Source organism: Podarcis gaigeae (assembly GCF_964106915.1).
Source record: "Podarcis gaigeae genome assembly, chromosome: 4".
Classification (NCBI taxonomy): domain Eukaryota; kingdom Metazoa; phylum Chordata; class Lepidosauria; order Squamata; family Lacertidae; genus Podarcis; species Podarcis gaigeae.
The window spans coordinates 57699867-57726317 of NC_139677.1; the positions used below are offsets into that span (position 1 = coordinate 57699867).

General features: G+C 41.6%; 1 protein-coding gene across 4 annotated transcripts in view; it reads left to right on the top strand.

Moving 5' to 3' along the window:
• APP (amyloid beta precursor protein) overlaps positions 1–26451 on the top strand; it is a 147127-nt gene that overhangs the window by 113981 nt on the left and 6695 nt on the right. For 2 of the 4 annotated variants that reach the window (XM_083736579.1, XM_083736581.1), the window contains 5 exons: positions 2856–2984; positions 5832–5931; positions 12985–13206; positions 16964–17017; positions 25016–25116. In XM_083736579.1, coding sequence (XP_083592705.1) covers positions 2856–2984; positions 5832–5931; positions 12985–13206; positions 16964–17017; positions 25016–25116 — 606 coding nt within the window. The remainder of the gene's footprint in view (positions 1–2855; positions 2985–5831; positions 5932–12984; positions 13207–16963; positions 17018–25015; positions 25117–26451) is intronic. The other 2 variants (XM_083736580.1, XM_083736582.1) reach the window with 1 other exon arrangement.

Here is a 26451-nt window from a genome sequence, read left to right on the forward strand (position 1 = left end):
GAAAAACCAAGGTTCCATTGTATCCACAAGTTATCCTGAGAAAAGAACCAACTTAATCTTCTATACTACAAATGGATATCAAGTTTTGGAGAGGTTGCCGTCTTATCTTCCGAATCCTTACTTTAACCTTAATACCACCAATGCAATTTGCAAAGATCAAAGAGGACTAAGCATTTGTTACTTTGCAAGGTAAATCTCAAAATTTATAAAGTGATTCTAGAACCGTGGTTTTAGATTATAGGTGCAGCTCTGTATGAATCCAACACATATCTATACGTATTCCTGTATGATGTCAGCTTCCTCCTTGGCATCCTAAATTCTGTAGCGGCAAGTTAAAATGAAATGTTTACATTGCACACAATCCAAATCCTAGTATTCACTGAGAATAACTAAGAAAACTGACAATTAATTACCTATCTTGTAAATTACAGATTTGTTTAGATTAGTACTATTTCTTCTTTGTGGGAAATAATATTCTGTAGAACTAGAAACTATGTGAAATACGTTCCTTAGTAATGAAAGCGGCAGAAGATGACTCTTGAAAAATGTTGAATTTGAGTGATCTCATTCATAAATAAACCTTGAGAAACTGAATTTGGGTTGCTTTTACACACAGAAGTTCCTCTGCTTTCTTGGAACTTTGAATTGCTAATTGTCCACCCAATCTGGTTATATGTAAGCGCAGTCAGTTCTGTTTTCAAGAATCTTATCTGCCCATGAGAGACATCAGTACAGCTTAAAATTCCATGCTATTGTCCAAATTAAACTTCTTTTAAAAATGTACTGAACAGTTTTTGTTTTGACAAAACTACAGTTGTTGTCCTTCATTCCAAGGAAAATGCATGGTTTTGCAGCTTGTGGCATTGTGCTGCTGCTGTGAACTAACCTAGAAAATCAACCTGGATGGTGTGAGTTATTTGCTGTGCCCAAACAATGACTTTTACCATGTAATTCTGTCTATTAAATGCCTTTATTTGTCTGTAACAAAGCTCTTAGAGCTGTTTAGAGCAAAGCATTGTAGATCAAACAGTAGCACATCTAACATTGCACATGTAAATAACTGGTGCTTATTCAAAAAAAGGAGTAATTGTACTACTTAATGCAGTTATGCAGCACAAAAAACAGTGGAAACTGAATGTGCTGGAGGATATGACAGGACAGAGCTGATAATACTTGACTAGATGCTATCCTAAAGGCTTTTTAGATATCAACATGGAACAGACATTTTATTTTAATTTACAAAATAATTCTGTCAAATACATTCCAGCTGTTGTATCCAGCTGCAAGATTTGGATTATTAATATTTTATATGTATTGGGTGGAATTCAGCATTACTCAAATAACTCAAATGTGAAATTGCTTATTTTCTAACTGAAATATGCAACTTGTCGCTAAGATCAACTTCCATACCTGAAGACTGGAAAGTGGACAATGTAAAACCAAGTGTTTTTTTTAAAAAAAGAATTTATAAATTGTTCAGGATCATTAAAACAAAAAGAGATTATGAAGAGCTCCCAAAGGACCTCGCTCAACTGAATGAATGGGCAGTAAAATGGCAAATGCAATTCAGTGTAAACAAGTATAAAGTGATGCATGTTGCGGCGAGCGGGGATCTTAATTTTAAACATATACATTCATGGAGTCTGCATTGGTGGTCAGTGACCAGGAGTGAGACATTTGGGTCAAAATAGAAAGCTCAGTGAAGATGTCAACCCAGTATGGGGCAGCTGTGAAAAAGTCAAAGGAACTGAAAATAAACTGCTGATATCATAATCCTGTTTAACAAATCAGTGGTGTGACTTTTGGGGACTTTTTTATTTTAGAGAAAAGGCAAGTAAGAGGTGGCATGATAAAGGCTTATAAAATTATGCATGGCATAGAGCAAGTGAGAGAGAAAGGTTTTTCTCCCTGTCTCATAAGACTAGAGCTCTTGGTCATCCTGTGAAGCTGAAATATGTTAGAAGATTCAGGAAATTACTGCTGCATGCAGTGTATAGTTAAGCTATCGAACTCACTTACATAGGAGGCCACGAAGGCCACAAACCTGGATGGATTTAAAAGAGGATTGGACTAATTCATGGAGGATAAAGGCTATCAGTGGCTACTAGCTATTATGGCTGTGCTCTGCTTCCACTCTTCAGAGGTAGTATGCCTCTGAATGCCAGTTGCAGGGAATTATTATTATTATTATTATTATTATTATTATTTCTATACCACTTTATATTTTAAACAACAAATCTCAAAGCAGTTTACAACACATTAAAACATCAGATGAAACAACCCAGAATACAACAAATTCAAGCTCCAAGGAAAATATTTCAGATCCCTTCTCTTGACATTTTGCAAGTGGACCCACGCCAGTTGCAAAACGCGCCTGGCGCCTAGCTAATTTCTAACACTGCAGATGACCCAAATATATATATATATTTCCCAGTTCACAAAAGCTTCCCTACTTGGTCACCTGAATCACAACTATTCCGTTAAATAATTTTTGCCCTCTCTAAGCAGTATACAAAAAAGAACAACAAACACAGCTTTAACAAAACATTATAAAAATACAGTTACATATAAAAATGTTACATTAATGCAAAGTTACCAATATATATATATATAAATACGTGAGAAGGGTGCTGTTGTGCTCAAGTCCTGCTTGCCTGTTTCCCACAGGGATCTGTTTGGCCACTGCGAGAAGACAGTGCTGGACTAGGTAGACCATTGGTCTAATTCAGCAGGCTGAGTGTCCTTAACGCTTAGAATTCAGGCTTTACGTGTTCCTTAGAGATGACTTTGAATCACACTCTGCTCTGAGGTCTGTGAATTATATATGTGGGTTTGTTTGATTTTTGTTTCCGCAGCCTCGACACGTGTTTAACATGCTGAAGAAGTACGTGCGTGCTGAGCAGAAAGATAGGCAGCACACCCTCAAGCACTTTGAGCACGTCCGTATGGTGGATCCCAAAAAAGCCGCCCAGATCAGATCTCAGGTAACATGTCCATCAGAGTCCCCCAACTTTTATTAGTGTGCGCATGCTGATTTCTTAAGACTGATAAATTAAGAAGCAGAGCATAAAAAAAAAAAAAAGTTTGCAAAGCTTGCAGTCAATTAATGTCAACTAGTATCCCTCTTTGCATGATAATACCTGCTAAATCTTTGATACTCTCTGTCAGGTAGTAGGATCATGGGGTTTTTATAACAATTTTTAAGAGGTCAGGCTTTGTACATAGATTTTGTAGTACAGGTAACTCGCAACTTACACAGGGGTGACCTTCCTGGCCATTGTGTGTGTAAGCAAAATTGTGTAAAGCCTGTAACCAGGCCCTCTGCAAGATGGAGGGCTTTGCAAAGGAGGTAGGAGGGCTCTGGCAGGATCTTAAGATTCCCTGCCTCCTTCCCAAAAGCCTGGCACCAGCCAGGTATGCCCACAGCCACAGCTTTGCACTGGTGTTGTTGGTGGTGGGATAAATAACGTTCCCACCCATGCATAGCTGCTACTGCATAAGTAGAATAAGTGTAAGTTGCGAGTTACCTGCACGCTGCTCTGCATTCAATTTCTCTGCCTATATATATATTTGTATATGTCCCTATATTGTGCAACAGTTTTCCTTGATTCATTATTGTGACCCTCTCGGCACCGCTTATGAATATATGTGGCCCACCCCAGTAATTATTGCATTGTAATGGTATTCTCATGAGGCATCCCATTTTACAGGACACTCCATTTTAGAGGCATTTCCATGGGGAAAACCAGGAGCAGTTCAGCATTCTGATACCCTCTGGGTCGATTTAGACATTTCTGGCAGGCTGCCAAAAATCCCAGGCTATGCATATTAAAGCAATAATCGTTTGATGCATGTTGCCCCATGGGTGAACTGGTCGGATGCAAAACACACATGTTGGTGCCAGGGGTGTGTTGCCACTAGCCTATCTGTTTCGCATGCAATTGAGCAACTTGTGCAGTAGGGACTATTTAAATATTCCCATCTCTGTGAGTATGTGGTAGTGCTGTGAATAAGGGCTTTCTGATGGCCTGGTGGCATACTGTGTAGAACAATGAGGCTTACCATTCAGTTATCTCTGCAGCCAAGGACACCTCCATACCGCTGAGAAAATTCTTTTCTTTCCATTTGTAATTTCTTATTAGATGCTTCCTAACAGGGAGTTTTCTAGACTGTGTGCCAAAGATTTAATAATACCCTCGCATATTTACGCAGGAGTAAAAACTGGCAAAGAAAATATAGAAGAAATAAAAGAGCAGACAGTGTCTGAAAATTCTTAAGAACTTCTGCTTCAATCCCTAGAATCTGTGAAACTGAAAAACATTTTAAAGTTTAAGAAAAATAACCATGGGAGCATAGGATTCTGCTGACCTAGAATCACCTGAAGTTTCAGTCTCAGCAAACTCTCAGTCACTAGTAGAGAAGATAAAACTCTGGGTTGGATCCAGTAATGTGTGAGTTGACTTCCACTAGTGCAGTGGGACTTTACATCCCTCTTTGCACCCACTGCAGCCACCCCCACCCCCCAAAATCTGTTCTGGAAGCTCTCCCAATCCTCTGGAGCAGATTTTGATGGTGTGTGGGGAGAAGAAGAGGGGTAAAGTCCCGCCGTGCAAGCAGAAGTTCATTCTGCTCTTGCAAGGAAAGCACTGGTGGTAACTGTCTTTTCTTGGTTAAAATTGTCTTGCTGCTTCCTGTTTATCTGGGAACATTCCCTTTATCCTTTTCACCTTCCCTTCAGTCCCCAGAGCGAGGCAGGCAGGTCCAGCCCATGCAAGTGATTGTTCCTTTTGAACATGGATTAGGAATTCCTTCACCTGCCTGTTCCCAACCTTGTGCGCCATGCTGACGTTGGTTTTTGTAGGCAATTTTAATGAGAGTTAATCCTCATTGACATGGGTGGGAACAGCTACAAAGCATATCACTGAAGACATCTGCCACAGAACTGTACCTCTTTGTGACATGGATGACAGGAGTGAATTACTTAGTGACTTCCTAATGGATTTTCAACTACAGAATCAATAAGGTTGACAGGACCGCAAATTGTCTTGTTCTCTGAAAATATAGAGTTGCAGTGGCGATGCCTGCATTTTGATGGAGTTTCTATATGTGTTGTGGGTTCTCGGGTCTGGGAAGTGAGGAGACAACCTGTTCTGGATGATGTGGCACTCCCAATGAGAGATTGGGTCAGTAATTTGCAGGTGCTTTTTGGCCTGCTATTGACCCTTGAGACCCAGGTGGCTCCTGTGGCTTATTTCCAGCTCAGGCTGGTTCATCAACGATGGCCCTTCCTGGATAGAGAGTGCTTGGCTGCTCTAATAACCTGAAGACTGGGCTATCATAACACACTCTATGTGGGGCTGAGCTTGAAGACAGTTTGGAAGATGCAACTTGTGCAGAATGCAGCCACCAGGTTAGCACTCCTGGCCAGGCACATATTACACCAGTTTTTAAAGACCTGCATATTCAAGGTGCTTATGCTGACCTGAAGAACTATTTGATCCCAAAATATCTGAAGGAGCATCTCTCGTATGGACCTGTCAGGTGTTGAGCAAGGCGCTGTTGGCAGATGCAATGCCATGTCAAGTTCATGGGGTAAGTGGTAGAATGGCCAAGCTCTGAGTTTCATCTGGTTTGTCACTTGTATATATTTTGACGTCTCATCAAGGCACACCTTTTTTACACAGACCTTTTGGAGTGGAAGATGCTACATAGTTTAATCACACTGAGAAATATGCAACTTACCCTGGGGACTGCATGGTGATTCATTGGCCTTGACACATGACTGCAAACTGATCTTGTTTTTTGTGGGGGGGTTTTCAAAAATTCTTTAGGTTATGACACACCTACGTGTGACATATGAGCGCATGAACCAGTCTCTTTCCTTGCTTTACAATGTGCCAGCGGTTGCTGAGGAGATTCAGGATGAAGTCGGTAAGTTGCTTTACTTTTTGCTCGGAGGTCTGTTGTCCTGAAAATAGTTTGGCTGTTAATTTTCATTTGTAGCAGGTGGGTGGCGAGGAGAGAAGGATGAGTTAAAAACTACTTGGTCCTTTAGTATTAAGAGTGGATGGTAGCTTTCACATTAAAATGGTGATAAAAGTCTGTGAGTGGAAAAAAATTAATGCAACACATTCTGTGCCTGGTTTGCTGGGAGGGAATCTATGTGGAAATAGAAATAACTGCTATCTGTGTAACCACTCTGAATGGGTGGTGCTTTGAAATCAGGAATGCTTTTGCTATATTCCCTAAGTATGCAAAACTCTTAAAGTGAACTGGGTTCTGCTGTGGACAGAAAAGTGGTACACATTTTTAATTATTTAATGGATTTCTAGACCACCATTCAGGGTATCTGCCCTCTTGAGTTGGGTTACAACACCTCACTAAAGTGCAACATTAAAATTATTTAAAACAGCCATAAAAAACTATGTGTAGCTTAAAAGCATTACAGCAGATGAAAGGTTTTTAAAAAAAAATATAAAACTATATTAACAAAGAGCTGGTGCTTGAAATGACTTATTTCCCTCCTTCATCCCAGTCTACTTTCCTTTTTTGTGTGACTTGACTTTTAGATTGCAAACCTTATTGTTGATCATTTGTAAGCCGCTCAGAGAGCGGGATAAAATACATTAAATAAGTGATGGTAATAAGCTACCCTTCAACAGGACCTAATCCCTTGTAGTCAAATGTTAGACAGTTCTTAGCAAATGTTGTATGAATTAGGCTTTCATTTCAAAATATGCAAATGGATTTCCAAAGGCATTTCCATACTTTAGGTTAGCTAATTTTGGGCAATAAGCAATACTATGTTATTAATGAATGACTGGGAAATATGATTTCTGTACTTAAGTGATGGTTGGAACTACTATGAACATCTGTCTTGCATCTGGTTGCTGAGTATATTTGTCTCAACAGATGCTGGGTTTCGCTCCATTACTCAGCTCTTCATACAATTGCTATCCAAACTGTATGTTTGTTACTGCAGCTTAAACACTTCAGTGGTGGTTGTTTCTTTGGTGATCCTGCTAAACACTGGGCTCCCCCCGCCTTTTTAAAGTATTTGAAATATTGTCTAGTTAAAGGTGAAGTCACCACAAGCAAAGTTTAAAATTATGTTCTTATAAAATTAGGGGAGAGTTGGTAGCAAAGGAACAAAGTGAGCAGTTCATTAATATATATTAACAGAAACAGTTTCAGTAACATCCCTCAACCTGGAGTCTTTCAGATGTCTTGGACTGCCAATGCCATTGATGCCAGCTAGCCATGCCCAGTGGTCAGGGATGATGGGAACTGCATCTGAAGGATGTCAGGTTGGGGAAGGCTGATTTATGTTATCCCAGCTATCATACTTAATTTGAGCTGGGAGAATGATCTGCTCTTCAAGAATCAGAATTATCCCCAAATGCATGAGAGCAGTGTGGTCACGGACAAGAGAAAGTTCTCAGAATTATTGCATACTACTAATGCTAATGGGGCGCAGGTGGCGCTGTGGCTTAAACCACAGAGCCTAGGACTTGCCGATCAGAAGGTCGGCGGTTTGAATCCCTGCGACGGGGTGAGCTCCCATTGCTCAGTCCCTGCTCCTGCCAACCTAGCAGTTCGAAAGCACACCAGTGCAAGTAGATAAATAGGTACCGCTCTGGCGGGAAGGTAAACGGCGTTTCCGTGCGCTGCTCTGGTTCGCCAGAAGTGGCTTAGTCATGCTGGCCACATGACCTGGAAGCTGTACGCCGGCTCCCTTGGCCAGTAAAGCAAGATGAGTGCCACAACCCCAGAGTCGGCCACGACTGGACCTAATGGTCAGGGGTCCCTTTACCTTTACCTTTACTAATGCTAATAAGTAGTCACGCGTTAATCTTTCTCAAATAAACTCAATTGATCTGAAATTTAGGGGTGGTTGTCTCTGACTGCTGCAGGGTCAATTTTCTTTCAGGTTGGTAAAAAGTGCAGGAAGAGACAGTGTGTTCAAATCAGGACAAAAGGAGGGCATGTTTGCAGAACTGAAGCAAGCAATGGGAGATGTGCACTTTGAGGGATGTTCACCTCAGAAAAGCGGCTAGAAAATGCAGACATTTAAAAATATTTAGACTGGTTTGAATCCATTGACTTAAAAACATTCACAGAAGGAAGTTTTCCTACTCCCTGCATTCCCACTCATGCCCTCTGAAAGACTTATTCTGAGGATCAGGAAGCTCTCCTGATCAGTGTTGGATGGTCGTGGGGGAGGTTATGCCATAAGACAATCTCTCTAAATCAGGCATGGATCTAAAGTTAACTTAAGGAAGTTCATGGAAGGAAAGTGTTTCATCTTTTCCTCCCCACACTCCATTCCCACATTCCTCAAGAAGACCTGCTGACGCTCTGGAGAAGCTTCTCAGGGGTACAGGTGAACTTTTTCTTTGCTTTTCTTTCCTGAACTTTCTTAGGTGAATTTATTTTAGGATCCAAGCAATTTATTTTTCTTGGTGACGTTTTCATATCACACATTACCTTCATAGGATGATTTTATTTTATTAAATCTATTCTGACATTATAGAAGACTGAAGTGTTGGTATACTTACAAATTCTACTGTGCTCTCTGAGATGATGAATGACTCTGCCCTTTGGAAATTGCCTGAACATATTCAGAAAAGATTTCCGCTACAGATGCCATATCTGTGAAGGAGTAAAAACACAGCAAACAAACCAAAATGTGTGATCAGCCCATGGATTGTAGCTTTCTTTAAAAGTGCTTTGGGAAGTTTATGTTACGTAAGAGCAAGAGCAGAGGAATAATGTTGACATGAACCTGTTCATTTTAAGCAGGGGTGGCTAACCTCTAACCCTCCCATATATTGCTTGACTGTTGTTCCCATCATCCTGATTGTTCTGACTGCAGCTGATGGGAATTGTAATCTAATGACTTCTGGAGGGGCTGTAATTATTATTATTATTATTATTATTATTATTATTATTATTATTATTACCCCACCAATCTGGCTGGGTTTCCCCAGCCACTCTGGGCGGCTTGGAACAAAATATTAAAAATACAAGAAATCATCAGACATTAAAAACTTCCCCAACAGTGCAAGTTAGGCACCCTGATCTGGCTTTCCCATTTTCTCTGGAGTTGGGCTGCTTAGCATGAGTGATGAGAGGCTCAATATATGAGAAAGGCTCAACCAAACCTTCAGGGAAATGCATAACAGCGTGCCAGGCTATACTTCTTATAAGGGGCTTATTCAAGCCTGGCTGTGGGATTTTGGAGAACCTGGAACCATTTCTGAAATGAACATCCTAGCGTTGTACCTTCTAGGCAGAGCAGAGCAGGCCTACCAGCTGTTTCAGCCATTTCTAAACCTCCCTTTTGTCTTGCTCAACTCCCTGGCAGTAAAAGTAGAGGTAAAATAGTTTATCTGCATTGACCCAGATATACAGATATGCACACGAAAATACACACGCTTTCCTCCCTCTCCTAAATCCTGTTTTCTTGGACTGACAGTCTGTCAGCACAGAGGATTTGCAGGCACCCCTGCATAGCTGCTTTCAAGAGACTCTAGGCTCTTGTGGACCACCTTGACCAAGAGGGAGACTTCTTCCAAGAAAACTGGAGCCAGACTTCTTTAAAAGGAATAAAGAAAGACATGGAAATGGTAGCCTTTGTAGCCAGTGGCAGTTTCATCAAAATAATGTAGTGGAAAGGCTGCAGTCTGAGGAGGTAAACCAGTTTTCTCTGTGAATTTGGTCAGTAGCAAGTCTTTTCTTTAGCTCAGCATGTCTCAGGATTTTAATAGCGTGAACTGGTTATGAGATGATAAGGGTGCCTAGAAGGGGAAATTGGTGTGTCTAAATAAGACCATCAGGTGAAAATTCTAAACAATCTTGAAAAGTGCAGACCCTGTCGGATGGATTTGTAATGGAATGAGGAATAAGTTAGTGGATCATTGTGTAGCAAGCTTTGAAGTGGAGCTGGTGAAAACGTACCTGTCTCAATTTGGAGATCCCTGCAAACTCAAGCTCCATGTACCATCTTATTTACATATTGGTTCCTGAAATGCCACTTTGTCCTGGTTTAAAAAGGTATTGCCTGTTTGGTAAACTGGGTAGGCAAATGCAGGGGTGAAAAGTGCTAATTAAAACGCCGTGATGAATACACAGAAAAGCTCTGGATCATTACCAGTGCCTTTTAAAAACAATTAAGAAATGTGGAAATGTGGTAAGTACAAGACTCGAGAATGTAAGAGAGTTAGGTTGCAATCTTACACCCCATGCACCTGGGAATGACCTTGATTTGAACTCCAGGAGCATTAGTTTCTCAACAGACCAGGATAGGATTGCACTGTTCGTATAGAAACATCTTTTGTCTTGAAATTGGGAAGCTACTTTGGTGTCTGACATTCTAGGAAGCATCTTAAATAGATAAGAATTGCAAAATTAAAAGCTTATTTTGAAATATAATAGTCAGAAGCATGTGCAGCCAAGAAAGCACCAAGAACTTAATTATGGCATAGTTCAAATAATTTCTGCTCATTTCAGCTTATCACTAAATGGATTATAAAACAATCCATTCCTTGGGTGTTCTTGCTGACAGGATTTATTTTTCAGCTTCTTCCTGTATCCCTTTTCACTGCTTAGCTACCTACATAATGAAATGTTACAATGATATCCCAGCTAGCTAGGCGTGCACGTAGTGCAGCATCTATCCCAATTTAGAAAATGAAGGGAGCGCTGGCATTGATGCTAAATGTGAATGTGCGCTGCTGGTTTGGGCCAGCCCTGGGGTCACTGGATGCCAGTGAGAAATTTGATCCTTCCATGTGTTCCTTGCAACAAAGCTGGATAATGCAGAGACAAGTGAGTTGCCCAGGAGGATATGTCTGTCTTTGTCAATGCCTGTGATAATCACAGCGCATCGAGCCAACACATGCTATGGTTCATATTGGGTCACGCTTGTGACTGGCAATCCACACAGCTGACTTAATATCATTTGCTCGTTGATAGATGTTTGCCCTGTGGATATACTATCTGCACTGTAGTTTCGCAGTGGAAATCAGGAAAGTAATAGAATCTAGAAGTTGGAAAGGAGGCTCTCCCTCTCTCTCTCTCTCTCTCTCTCTCTCTCTCTCTCTCTCTGTGTGTGTGTGTGTGTGAGAGAGAGAGAGAGAGAGAGAGATGTGTGTATGTTTGGCTCAGATTCAGATAAACAGTTTGTGCTACCAGGTGCCAGTCCAATGCGCCCTGCTAGTGCAACAGGACTTTTGGCCCTCCCCACCCCCAAAAAATGCCTCCCCCAATTTGGCTCCAGAGTGTTGGGAGAACCCCAGAACAGCATGGGGGAAGGAGGGGGGGGGAGAGATTGTTCATCTGTCAAGTTGAAATGCTTGCGCTAATGAAACGAACATAATATTGTATCGTTGAATTCCTCCCTATGTAGGTTTGCATATTTAAAGGTGATGAGGAAATAGGAATGCACAGAACTGCAAGCGTAGCTTCATTAACCAAAAGTGAATTATTGCAGGGTCCAATGCTTGTACACATTTCATTTAGTTATGTAAAATATTTTCACCCCACTCTTCAACTGAGAAGGCTCTCTGAGCGGCTTGCAAAAATCAATAATAAGACAGTCTCTGCCCTCAGGCTTACAATCTGAAAGACATGGAACACAAAGCAACAAAGAGTGGGGGGTGGAGGGGGGGAAGCATTCTAAAAAGCACCAGTGCTTAAAGCTACAGCTCTTACAAAGACCAGCTGAGTTGGAAACAGTTGCCTGATGGTATGGTTGCAGCTAGGTCAGTTTTGAGGAGGGATGCTACTGGCGAGGCCTGCCTAGTACATTTTGCTGCTATGGGCAAAATGCCCTGCCCCTGCCCTCCCAGCTGGGCTCCATGCCCTCTTGCCCTCCTTGCTCTTAAGAGCAGGGATTTCCAAGAAGACCTCCCAATGTATGGCTGCCTTATTTCAGAGAGACAGAACTCCAGCCGGGACTCTCCAGTAAAGAGAGATTTCTTTTTTTCTCCCTCTAAGGGAGCAGAGAACTCAGGGAAAATGAGATGGCTTCAGATTCCATTTGAGAGCTTCAGTATTTTAAAAGTATGCCAGTACTAGCAATCCAATTGTTAACATATCAGGGAGTGTCTCAAAACTATCCTAAAGGTGAGGATGTTGTTGTTGTTTTAATCCATCAATAAACTGGCACTAATGAATGGATTCTATGCTTTCGTGTTGTAATTGGTAGCCTGCACTCACTGGAAGTGGGAATACCCAGAACTGACTGACATTATCAGCACAGGGGGTAGAAAATGTGCACACTGCTCCTGTCTACCAACAGGCATTAGCAAATGGCTACCAAATAAAATCTCAGGCCTCCCATTCTCAGATGGAATAGCTTCTAGCAATTCAGTCTTATGAATGTCTACTTAGAAGCAAACTCTACTATGTTCAATGGGGCTTTCTCCCTGGTAAATGTGTATAAGATTTCCTCCTCACCTGGGAATTCAGTGAGACGTACTGTTGGGTAGGCAGACATGCATAGGACTGTACTGTAAATTGCTGAATTTGGAGTAAAGGATCTTGCAGAGTCTCCCATTTGAAAATTATGCCAAAGTTGTAACAGTGTGGTTTTTCAAAATGGAGACCTGCAAGTAAGGGTGGAAGTGGAGGAGTCTAGATCTGCCACCTATGCAGTATGCTTCACCCTGCTTCATCAAAAGGCCGCCTGTGTTGACTGGAGTCTCAGCAGAGCCAATGGAATAGCCCTGTTTCCTTTCTCTCTTCTGCTCTGCAGCTTTACTGCAAGGTACCACAAATATGTTCTTTGTCTTTCTCTCTTTCCCTCCCTACCTCCAACGATGCTGTGGTCATCAGCCTCTCTGTTTCTGTTTTGCAAACTAAGTTTAAAACCATTTCTGCATTCTCCCAATTGTGATAATTTACCAGTTAGGGCCAAGTGAGTGTTTAGAGTCGCCTGAAGTGTATTAATTGCTGGTTTCTTGTTTCTTTTTCTTCCAGATGAACTGCTTCAAAAAGTGCAAAATTACTCAGATGATATCTTGGCAAATATGATCAGTGAGCCCAGAATCAGCTATGGAAATGATGCCCTCATGCCTTCCTTGACAGAGACTAAAACAACAGTTGAACTCCTTCCAGTCGATGGGGAAATCAGCCTAGATGACTTTCAGCCATGGCACCCCTTTGCAGTCGATTCAGTCCCAGCCAACACTGAAAACGAAGGTAATGTAAGATGACTTAAGAGTTTCTTGGATGGAGATGGTGTGGGATTGTAGCTGGATGTATTATGAGAAGGTCTTGGCCTCTGTGACGAAAGCAAAGAATGGTTCCTTCTGAGTGGTGAAAGGTCTGCCAGAAGCACTTGCCTTTCTTTTATTTTTGATAGACTGCAAATGCACTGAGATTCAGAAGTTCACTTACTGCCTTGAAACAGAGAAGCTGTCAAGATTTAAGTGAGATGTCTGCCCCCACTAAAAAATTAATGTGGCGAACTTGTAGGAATTGGAAGCAAGTCAAAATAATAATGTCTAATTAAAAGGGGTGCTTTGAGCTGTTAATGAGTGAGAGGTACCACCTTGGAGACTCTGTGGAAGTAGAATGTTGGGAATGTGTTACATCTAATGAGGTCATTATCAGTAGTCTTATTTCAAAACTACTGCTCTTAAAGATTCTTTGATAAGTGATCAATATTATTATATTCCTCCAAAGATTCCCCCCTCCCAAATAGCTAGGAAAGCATTGTGATCTTCATTGAACATGCCATATGTACAGTTTCCTCTTTGTAAAGTAATAGGTAAAGTTGATAAATGGATAAACTTAATAATAATCAATTTTCTGGAAAGTCAGCTTTTATTTGGTTCTAGCCATATCAGAATCTTTTTTAAAAAGGCAGTCTTCTTGTTTTTAAGTGTCAAAAGGAATTCATCGAAGTAAAATGTGTACACCAGAAAGATCTGCAAGTTTAATGTGGGGAAAATGTGTTAACTTATTATGTCTTTTTTATTATTCCCCAAAACAACATATATAAGAATACATGGCACTATACTGTATTTGATTGATTTGTTGGTAGTGAGACTCACAGGTAACTTCTGGATTAATGATGGCATAGAAGGTTGATGGTTGCCTTACTGTGACATTTAAAAACTTCATATGCAGTTCCTTTGTGAATTATAAAGCATGCAAAACTGACATCATTTACAGAAATTTGGCACTTCTTGAAAATCGTAATACAGTGTAGAAAGGAAGTGAAATGGTTTATGCTATTGTGAACTTTCCCTCCCTCCCTTCTCCCTGCAACCCCCCCCCCCAAAAAAAAAAAATCTGCTCAATTGCGCTAGTAGAAGTCCTTGTGCAAACAGCAGGACTTTGCTGGATACAGCTCAACACTACACAACAATAAAAAAAAGTAGCACAGTCAGTTGGGAGATTCTCCTTCAGAACAACCAGTGAAAATAGGCATTGTGTGACAGATCAGCTGTGCAGTGAGAAACTCCCGTTTATTTTATTGTGGATTGTGCTGAATTTGTGAGTTATATTCATTTTTTGATCTAACAGACTTTAGGGCACATACTGGCAAACCTGGGTACATAAACTTGATATTAGAAACCTGTGGCTTCACATTGCATTTGCCTGGTAAAGCTCAATAGGAAAAATAGCTCGCCACCCCCCACTTAAAGAATATTTAAGAGATGCGGATTGTATCCAAAAACTTTCTAACTTAGTCTAGAGGGCCCTTTTCTTCCTCTGCTTTCCTGACAGCTGCCCCTGTCTTACCTTTCCACTTCATTGGTGTGCATTCAGCAGTGCTACAGAGGTTACCTTTGCAGATTCAAGAGAAAACCTTCATTTTGGTCCTCTTAATGCAATACACAAATGTGGTTTTGCTGCCTGAATAAATAAGTGTCATAAATGCAGAACTTGCAGCAACTTCACTGTTTTGTTTCGTTTTCAGAGGTACACATTAAGATGCTTTAAGTGAACACCAAACTAAAAATGTGAAGTTTGAATGCGACCAACATATGCTTGCAGGAATAGTATTTTATGGAGTATCCCTGAGTGCCAGTGCAGTATATTAGAGTGTCAGACTAGAAAGTGGGATACCCACTTCGCCATGAAACATACTGGCTAACCTTGGGCAAGCCACTGCCTCTCAGACTCACCTGCCTCACAGGGTTTCCATGAGGATAAAATGTGTAAGATGAGTTATGTATCCCACCTTGAGCTTCTTGGAGGAAAGGTGCAATAAAATTGAAATTAGTCTGTCTATAATAAAACATAGATGCAGTCACCAAGGGCTGGTTGGCTGCAGATCTATCCTTAGTGTACACTATAAGTCAACCTGGGGTTTGACTCTGTTCTGTTTATGAAATAGCCTTCACTGCATTCTACTAATGGAAGCTTAGCATTTCTGGCTCCTGCATATGTCGGTTTGAGAGACTGTATCTCCTCCTCTAGCATGGAAAAGGGACAAGTAGTATCATGTTTTTGAGTTTTTCTCATTATGCAGCTGTGGGATGTTCTGCTTGGATTGATTGAATGAGTGTGTGACAGGTTAGCTGGTAAGTCCACCTGCTTGCACAAACATAAATCACTGCTAAGCATGTTGTGAGGGGGTGTGAGGAAATCCATGCAGATTGTCTTACTCATGTCAGAGGGTTGTGGCTTTTCAGGAGGATCATTATTTTAGAAAATCTAGTTACAGTACCTAGCATACAAAGATCTGTGTTGGCAATACCTTTTGTACTTGGATATGTTCATTGGATAAGTGGCTTTCCTTCCAACATGGCATTCAAAGTGGTGGTGATATTTGTTTTGAAATATGATGCTTCCATGTGTTGTTGTGTGTCGTTCTCCACCCCCACCCCAATTTTGTGTATTTATTTGAATGAATATGCTATACCTAAACTGGATAACAACCTGCTTTTCGAAATAAAGTTTAAGAAACTTAGTGAAATTAATTTAATTTCCCTATTTCAAAAACTTTACTCAGTGCCTAGTTAAATAAAGAGTCTTATTCTCATTCAAAACACAGTCAGGAAAAAAATCCAGGAAAGAGAGATTCAGTAGTAAGATGCAGCCAACAATGAGAATCCCTATTACAATATCTTGGCTCATAGATGGTGTACAGAAGGTATTGCTGGCAAAGTTATGGTTGATGTTCAGATACGCTCAGACACATGGCTTTCTGCATCAGCAGCTAGAGTCCTGCATTCTGTCATCTGTCAGTATTTATATTCCACTTTCTGGAGACTTTCAGGTGAAGTTTTGTACCATATTAGAGAGCGATGTGCTTCTGCAGAATTGGTCTCTTCCATTTGTCACGCAATTCCTCAAAGCTTGTTTCAGAGAACATGCCCTTAATATTAAAGAATAAAGCATTTCTACAATTCAGAAGTTCCCTGTCCTTTTCATCTCCTTTTTTAAGACACAATACGCTGTGACTATATAAGAGATAAATGTTTATCCCCTAAGTTTCCCTCAGTTATTTTGAGAGAAGCCAGACTGCCGCATAACTTGCCTTTAAAGTTATAGTGTTCAGTGGTGTTTAAAATGTAACCATTCTTCTAAAGGGGAAGGGGAAGGATGGGGCTAAGAGATGAGAAGCAGCCGTTTTTGTGTGATATTTATGTTACAGAGTTCTAAGCAAAAGGTAGGTGGAGTTTTCAAGGACTGAAGAAGACTTTCTTCTTCTCCAATAGATGGAGAACATTAGACTCTGTTTGTGGTTTGTGATATGTAAAGTAACCAGAAATGGATGGACATGATAGTTCCTGTCCCTTTACTTTCATTTCCAGGATTAATTTAAAGCAGATCTTTTCCAACTGTTGGCTTATGTTACTTTGTTTATGGCATATAACTTTCCTGCACTGTCCCAGGCAAAACCAAAGGCAACTTGATTTTGGAAGCTTTTGTTTATTTTTATTTTTTTATTTGCTCTTTTTCTTTCCTATTTGTTTATTTCTTGGCTGCACGTGCCCAGTTGAGCCAGTTGATGCCCGCCCAGCTGCAGACAGAGGACTCACCACACGACCAGGTATATAATTTGCATGGCTTTTACCTAACCTGTGTTTGCCCTGCATGTTCATCTTTGGCTTCAGCTGAATGAATCACCTTTTCTTTGTAATACTCCTCTGCTGAGCTCCTGCGTCTTCTCATAGACATGATTTAGAACTCACTAACTTCCTGCCAACTCTTGAATGAGGTCATTTTGCTGAAACATGTCTGCCTGACCCATAAAATAATAATTTATTCCAAGAATATGCTGGAATTAAAAGAGAAGCGGTTAGATGATTTGTGAACTCCTTTTCCCATTTATATATTTTTTCCTTGTAACTTGAACATCAGGCAGTGCCATGGGGGCATTCAAAGTGTGTGTGTGTGTGTTGTGTGATATATCTTTCTGCATGAAAAATACTTTGTTTTGGAAATTGAAAATGTTAAAGTCATCAGATATATGAGCTCTAGGTAAAGAGCCAGGCAATGGTAACTTTTAATTTTGGGGGCTTCATTGCAGTATATTTAGTTCAGAATGGTGGGGGGGAGGGCGAGCCCAATAACTTCTAACAAAGATAATGAATGCATTCTCCTTCAGAAGTGCTTTAACAATGTCTAGACAGGTTTCTAGATATAGACATTACAGTAACCTTGCTGGCTGGTAGAAATACAAGTATCTGTAATGCCCCAATCTAGTGTGCATATTCAGAGTGCATATAATAGTTATTCTCATCAGCAAGCCCAGTTTGCACATTACACTAAGCCCAAGCCATAGCTTAGCAAGATCAAGCCAGCAAATAACCAAGGTTTGTTCATGGTTTGTTTGGGGGAGAATAACCCTGAATCCACGTTTGGCCATAATGCTAAACTAGATCATGGCTGAGATCTGGGTAGTGTGGCACATGCAGGACTTGTTTTCGACCTGGGTTCCCACATGATTGCTTGTTCTTGCTAAATTTGGCTTGTCGTAACATGCAAATGAAGGGACGCAGGTGGCGCTGTGGGTTAAACCACAGAGCCTAGGACTTGCCAATCAGAAGGTCGGCAGTTCGAATCCCCACAACAGGGTGAGCTCCCGTTGCTCGGTCCCTGCTCCTGCCATCCTAGCAGTTCGAAAGCACGTCAAAGTGCAAGTAGATAAATAGGTACCACTCCGGCGGGAAGGTAAACGGCGTTTCTGTGCGCTGCTCTGGTTCGCCAGAAGCGGCTTAGTCATGCTGGCCACATGACCAAGAAGCTGCACGCTGGCTCCCTCGGCCAATAAAGCGAGATGAGCGCCGCAACCCCAGAGTCAGCCACGACTGGACCTAATGGTTAGGGGTCCCTTTACCTTTACCTAACATGCAAATGACGCCTCGCCCTTTATTCTTGTGAGTAATGGAGACTATAATCTGCACTAGTGAGTGTGCCATGGGAATTAGTGGGTGGTAGATATTCTGTACCATGTAACATAGGGCGCAGAGGAGTTTCTTTTGTATTGAATTAATGCTAGAACAACACATTCACTCACAAGACACTATGAAATGGCAAGTTCAATTATATGTACCATGCCTTTCCCCAGACACCTGTACGGAATCACATTTTGTCGTTGTTGTTGTTGGGACCATAAGCAAAAGAAATGTCACCAGTTGTTTTCCCAGACTTCGGAAGCAACAACAAATTAATGTACAACGCTAAAGTCTAAATAAGCACACTCCAAAGATTAGCCTCCATCTGCCAAAAGGGCAATCAATTTGCAGCTCTCTGCTCAGTGTTTTCTCTCATTACTTGTGCAATGACACATCATATTCCTGGTTTGTAGCTCACTGTCACCAGTACTGCACCGGAGTGCTCAGAAAGGCTTCATTAAATGTAATGGCATCCTTAGGAGACAGGGAATCTCTGTCTACCCAGTTGTCTGGTTACATGACTTGCCAGGCCTTGCTTTTATCACAAAGACCAAGTCTTGCTTATCACCAAAATTACATCACTCTAGAACAGAAGTAGCTTATTAGCCTTTCTAAATAGAACCTGATAAATCACAGAATGCCTGAGTTACTTGCCAGTTCAATTGATGACACTACACACGTGGAAAAACAAGTGATGTTACTATTGCCTATCTAAAATGCAGCTTAGTGATTATGCTTTTGCCTCTGCACCCACTTCTTGCCTTTAGTCATCATCACATATGTCAAAGGAATCTATTCTTGTCTCTCTCTTTCCCCAAAGTTTTGTGTGCGAAGAAATAGAACATTATGACATAGCATCCATACAGTCATCTATCTAGCAGAAAGAAATGCCTTGCCTTGTAGATGATAGTGGGCTGTTTTGATACTGTGTTTTCCTACCCAAAGGTCTCCTGTACAGTATGAATTTTAACTTATTACTGCTGGATTATTATTTTTGTCCTGCAAACCAGTGCTAAGAAAATGTATGCTTGCAAGTACAGTTCATTACAGTTCATGACTCTGTAGTAATCCTTAAGGTGGCCCAATACTATGAAGAGGACAGGTCTTCTGCACCTTAACAAAGGAATTTCAGCTGGTATAGCTTACATGACCAGCTACACCTGCTGAAATCCCCCTCCATATGACTTATTAAAGGTACAGGAGCCCTGTTTGTCTTCTGCATCTGGCCACACTAGTCATTCTACCAGAGGTTCCTGCAGATTTAGCATAATGGGAAGGAGCACATTGCAGTTAACTCAGTGCCACTTGCAAAGAGAATAATCCAAAACCGTTCCAATTCTTGCTTCAAAATGTGGTTTCAGATTAAGTCCAGCAGCCACAGTCACATTTAGTTCACAGGCCTTCCTCACAAAAACCCGGCTAATTAATGCTTTTATAGTAAAAATTCTGAAATTGCTGCTCTCTTGCAATTGATTGCTAGTGGTGGCAACCCCTTTAATCTATATGGCTCATATCGTATTTTATTAATAGGAAGGAAAAGAAAGATTTGGTTGATGTGTCAACATAAGGACATTTTACAGCTTCTGTTTTAAGGGAAACCTCCATTGGAGCCATAGGGGCTTCCCTTGAAATGTAAATAGTTTGAGAGGGAGATGTGTGAGAATCATTGCAAGGTGGGTGAAATAACGTTAGTGGCATTTAAAGAAGCTCTGTAACAACATAAGAAATATTGTAAAAAGGGAAAATAGAAATGGGGGGTAGGCATAAAGGCAATAGTAAAATTTGGAAATGTGTAATTAAAGAAGTTATAATTCGGATGATTGGCAGAGAGGCTGAAGGAAGTCAAAAAATGGAAAAATTAATAGAAGTTGTAATGTGGTGTGATTGTATGCTTTTTGATGGAAAATTAATAAAATATAATTATAAAAAAGAGAATCATTGCAAGGTGGGAAAAGAGTTCAACTTCCCTAACCTGTTGTCCAGAGACTGCTGATAACAAAAAAAATGCCATGCAATTAATGTATTATCATTTGGTGTGCTAGTTACACAGGAAGTACACTTGTAGAAGCAAGAACCCCTCTAATATAGTGTAATCACTCTGATGCAATGTCCAAAGAGGGCAGTGGTCCCAAGGTTAGATCTGTGTGCTTCAGAGTTAATCTGTGGCATCTGGATCTCACTGTGCAGCTACACAGTTAGAGTTAAATAATTCAGCAAATCAATTCTTCCTGGTGTTAAAACCTGTGGGTTCCTCAGGCAAGAATAAAACGGAAAGTGCGATATTTTGTAGGTTTGCCATCCTTTTCACATTTCAAAATAAAAGTGCTAGGTTATGAAAGCATATTAGGGCATAGCTAGTTTCCATGAAGAGTTTGCGTGACATATGTTTAGCAGTTGTACTGATTCATACTGATTCATTCATCAGCTGCAGGACTGTTTTGAGAGAACCAATTGGGACATTTTTGATCGTTCAGACCTGGAGGAGCACACGGCGGCAGTTCTGTGCTATATCAATCACTGCACAGACACTGTCACAGTAAATAAATCCATCCGGTTTTACCCCAATCAGAAACCCTGGATGAATAGAGAGGTCCAGTGCCTGTTGCGGGAAAGGAACAGGGCTTTTAGGTCGGGCGAGGTGCAGCTTTACAGTGTGGCAAGAGCAAACTTGAAGAGGGGTATTCGACGGGCAAAACTGGTCTATAGGCAGAGGATTGAGGATAATTTAAGGAGTAACAACACAAGACAGATGTGGCAGGGGATTCAGCATATTACCAACTACAAACCTAACCTTGGTGCTGTTGACGGTGACCCTTTGCTGGCGGAGGAGCTTAACTTCTTCTTTGCTCGCTTCGAGAAGGAGCCACCTGAGACGCCGGTATTACAGCCACCAGCCCATAGGGGCCCCTCATTCACTGTAGAGGAGCATGAGGTGAGACAGGTATTGAGGATGGTGAATCCGAGGAAGGCTGCTGGACCTGATGGCATCACGGGAAAGGTGTTGAAGGGCTGTGCGGATCAGCTGGCGAGGGTCTTTACTAAGATCTTCAACAAGTCCTTACACCAGTCTATTGTCCCACCCTGCCTGAAGTCGTCAACTATTGTTCCTCTGCCTAAAAAATCCACAATCAGTAGTCTGAACGACTACAGACCAGTTGCACTGACTCCAATCATCATGAAGTGTTTTGAGAAACTGGTGCGCCGTCACATTATTTCCTGTCTTCCATCAACTTTTGACAACTACCAGTTTGCATACAGGGCAAATAGATCCACGGAAGACGCTATCACTACCACTCTCCATGCTGCTCTGTTCCATCTGGAGCAGCCGGGGAGTTATGTGAGGCTGCTGTTTGTGGATTTTAGCTCTGCTTTTAACACTATCCTCCCCCATAGACTGGTGTCCAAGCTAGAGGCGATTGGACTCTCCAACTCCACCTGTCTCTGGGTTTTGGACTTTTTGTCAGAACGTTCTCAGAGGGTTAGAGTAGGGTCACATATGTCCACAGCCCTTAGCCTTAACACCGGCTCACCACAGGGTTGTGTGTTGAGTCCCCTGCTCTATACTCTCTATACGTATGATTGTACAGCCATTTATTCCAGCAACAAAATCATCAAGTTTGCTGATGACACTACGGTGGTGGGGCTCATTTCAGGAGGGGATGAGTCCGCCTATCGGGACGAGGTGGAGCGGCTTTGTGCTTGGTGTGGAGAGAACAATCTGGCTCTTAATACGACTAAGACCAAGGAATTGGTGGTGGATTACAGGAAAAAAAAGGCGGACATTCAGCCCTTGTATATCAACGGGGAACGGGTGGAGAGGGTGGCGGAATTCAGGTTTTTGGGAGTGACTATCGATCAGGGCATGACTTGGAGCGCAAATACTACTGCTCTGGTGAAGAAGGCCCAGCAGAGAATTTATTTCCTCAGACTTTTAAAGAAGAACAATCTGAGTGAGAGACTGCTGGTGTCCTTCTACCGAGGCTCCATAGAGAGCATTCTCACATACTGTATTTGTGCCTGGTTCTCCAGCTGTACAGCTAGGAAGAGGAAGGTGCTCCAGAAGGTCATAACCACAGCCCAAAGGATTATTGGTCATCCCCTCCCATCTTTGGAAGAACTGTACGGTTCCCGCTGTCTTAGGAAAGCAAACAATATCCTGCAGGATGCATCTCACCCGGGACACAGTCTGTTTGTACTACTGCCTTCTGGCAGGAGATACAGAAACATCAAGTCAAGGACAAATAGACTGAAAAATAGTTTCTATCCAAGAGCTGTGGCCTTCTTAAATGCAGTAACTCGATAGTGTGACCTGGGAGTTTGATGGGTGTGGGTGTGGGTGTGGCTGGAATGTGGTTTGTTTGGTTGTTGTTGTTGTGTTGCTTTTGTTGTTTTTAAGGGATGGCATCCAATTTCGTTGCACTTGTGCAATGTTGCACTTGTGTAATGACAATAAAGAATCTATCCATCTATCTATCTATCTATCTATCTATCTATCTATCTATCTATCTATCTATACCAAAGAGAGAAATGGGCTGTGTGTGTGTTTTTCTCCCCTCTTGGGCTTTGTCCAAACCTTCATTTATGGAAGTTGGCTGGTTTCCATAATTCACAGTAGCACACCAGTAGCAAGATGCCTGCATATTTGGCTACCATTTTATAACTTAAGTCTGAAGCACTTTATGCGCAAACAACATACGGCATTCCAGTGTCTGGAATGATTAATTGCTTTTTGTGAGATACACACATAACAAGCTGCCCGTGTGACAAGCCCATAGTATGCCTTATGGAAAGAGACCTAGGAGATTGTATTTGAGAGAGTGGAATTAAAATTTCAGAGATTTCATAGGAATCTTGCTGAAATTTTTAGCTTCCAAATTTTGTTTGGAAGCTCTGCTATTTACAGTCTCAAGGATGTACACTTTTCCAGAAAGAGTTGTACTCTTAAATCATGCAAGCTTTTCTTAGAAAAAATTACAGTCCTAGATGCACGATTGTATTACATATAGCTAAAATGTTCAGGAAGATGAACATATACGCACTTCAGCCAATTTTCAGTACTGTTATCAAATATGCCAATTTTATAGCACAATGACTTCTTCAATAATTTGTGGGGCAGAAATATTTTTCAGTGATCTTGTACTATTTGCTATAACTCGAAAGAGAATTTTTATAACAATTCAAAAGGATGTTTGGTTCAATTGACTAGTAGGGTGTCCCTTAAACTGTGAATGCCCAGAGACTGGCAGCAATCTGCCAGGAATTAAATTGGTATTAGTAGCCTGTGCTATTAATAACTACAGCTGGCAGTTTTCAGATGCAGAAATTCTAGGCTAGATGAATTGCAGGTCTCATCCCAGTATGGTTGCTGTTTGGCCATTTACTTAGATAGTTTTGAGTGGGTGTCTACATTTTAGAAGTGAAGGGCAATATGCGTTGTCTTTCTATTAAGCAAACGGCCTTTGGCTGACTTGTGCAAGTATACCTGAGATAATGCGACCAATTTTTTTTTAAAAAATATGAACTGCTTGCACATCTAGACTTCAGTGTGTATGCCACAAATACAGCTACAACAAAGGCAGGCTGTGGGTGTGGATCTGACACTGACACACACCCCGTTGCTGTCCTGTATTTAGAAATGGGGCAGCCACAACTTGGTGCAGCAAGCATTTCTGCCATCACACTAGGCCTAGTAGGTGGGACCCTCTGTTTCCTTCTCCTTTGGCGCTTCCTAGATCTGGGTGATGGTGGAAGTGGCTCTGCCTCCTGAGAGGCAGCTGGGACTGGAGGAACATCCCCTTTGGGGAAGGCAGAGTGCGGGAGGCAGTGGAATAGGCACCATGGCAGTGTCAGAGAGAGGCTCTGACAGCTGTGGAAAGAGCTTGCGGTTCTCATCGCGGACATGACTAAAACAGCAAAGATCTTCACTATCCAGCTGCCCCAGTCTTGGCAGAGACCCCCACATCCCACTCAGTTCTCCTGCATTTTCCTCACTCAGCCAGCCCATCATAAATATTCCTTTTTTTGCAAGCCACCCTACCCCTATTCATGATTGACTTGTACATAAGGCATAAGCCTGTGTAGTGGGGCTGTGCCCTGGCCCCACCCTTGGCATCAGATCATCTTCTTTCAACCACTCAGTTGCTGCAGCTCGTGAGTAGGGTCTTTAGGCACCTTGGACCCCTAATTGTACAGAGCCCCTGCATGTAAGCAAGAGCTCCTTTGCAGACAACTACACAACATGCAGTTATTGAAAGAAGGCCTGATGGTGGGGTGGAATTGGAAGTGCAGCCCTGCCCCACATCTCTATGCTTCTGCCCTGTGCAGAAGTAGCACAGGAACAAGGCTGTGAAACAATCGCCATGCTTTGTTCTTTAAAGAATCTCTTTCCCCCTTGGCTATCGATGAAAGTGCGTTGCTTGTCTCTCAGTAAGTAGTAGAAAAAATACAATTGGTTTTGTTCTTGCTCCCCACCCTCCCCCTTTTTTAAAGTAGCATCTTCTTCCATTATCTCACCATGCACACTTTCATTAGAGGCTTCTTCATATGTGTGTCTTGCACTCATGATTGTTGGCAGCAGTGGCGGAGGGTACACATAGAGCTAATCAAAAACTGGCACTTGTTTTTCTCTCTCTGTCTTTGGCCTGATATAGGCTCTGGATTGACCAATGTCAAAACAGAAGAGACTGCAGAGCTAAAGATGGATGCAGAGTACAGACATGATTCAGGATACGAAGTACATCATCAGAAACTGGTGAGTGCGCCCTTCTTTCCTTAAACTGGATCCTGCTCTATTCTCCTTAATACTAATTTTATTTTATGTTACTCTAACTTTGTTCATGAAAATAGCTTGGGGATGTTTCCAATTTCTGTGACTATTGAAATCCTTGTCCTTGGAACCCACAAGATCTTTCATTCACCAATAGTGAAATACTGTGCATATTCTTTTAATGCATTGGGCATCTGCTTATAAATAGCTGCAACTCAGGGGACGCCACTCCTTTATATGTGACTGGGGCAAGGCCACATATAAAGGGACGGATCTGTTGTCATCATCCCTAATTTGTCCTTTCAAGACAGGGTTTGTCAATCTAAAGGTATAATTTAGAAGAAGCTTTGAGCCCTGTTACCTCTCAAGAACTGAGCAAGAAGTGGAAAGAGGGGAAAGGAATGCCAGAAACACAAAAGAAAGCAGGAGGAAAGGGGGGGAGATTCCCTAAAATCCTTTGTTAGGGAGCCGGAAGAAAAAGCAAATGCTGCTGCTTTGCTTCTGTAAATGGCAGTTCACAAAGATTTCCTTGTTCCACCTGCCCAGAGCTGTTCCCCATATCCAGAGCTGTTCTTTCTTCCTTCTGGCTTCCCAATATATTATAACAACCAAGGAAGCACTTTGATCATTACATTTTTAAAAACAAAAATTAAGCCTATGAATATTGGTTTAACTTTTTTATTGTATGTTTCCGAGCACAATTCAAAGTGTTGGTGCTGACCTTTAAAGCCCTAAACGGCCTCGGTCCAGTATACCTGAAGGAGCGTCTCCACCCCCATCATTCTGCCCGGACGCTGAGGTCCAGCGCCGAGGGCCTTCTGGCGGTTCCCTCATTGCGAGAAGCAAAGCTACAGGGAACCAGGCAGAGGGCCTTCTCGGTAGTGGCGCCCACCCTGTGGAACGCCCTTCCAGCAGATGTCAAAGCAATAAACAACTACCTGACATTCAGAAGACATCTTAAGGCAGCCCTGTTCAGGGAAGTTTTTAACGTGTGATTTTACTGTATTTTTGGTTTTTATGGAAGCCGCCCAGAGTGGCTGGGGAGGCCCAGCCAGATGGGCGGGGTATAAATAATAAATTATTATTATTATTATTATTATTATTATTATTATTATTGGCACAAAATGAACTGATTTGACCTAAGCAATTTGAAACATTTCTTGTATAGCTGGAACTTGAACTAAAGCCAAATGTGAATCAACCCAGAATATATCCTGGTCATTCTCTGTGTCTGAAATGGCCTTCTTGTTTTCTTAAGGAATAAAGTGTACTGGAGTATTTGACTTCAGATACTGAAACTTGAAAGGTTTTCTTTTTGGA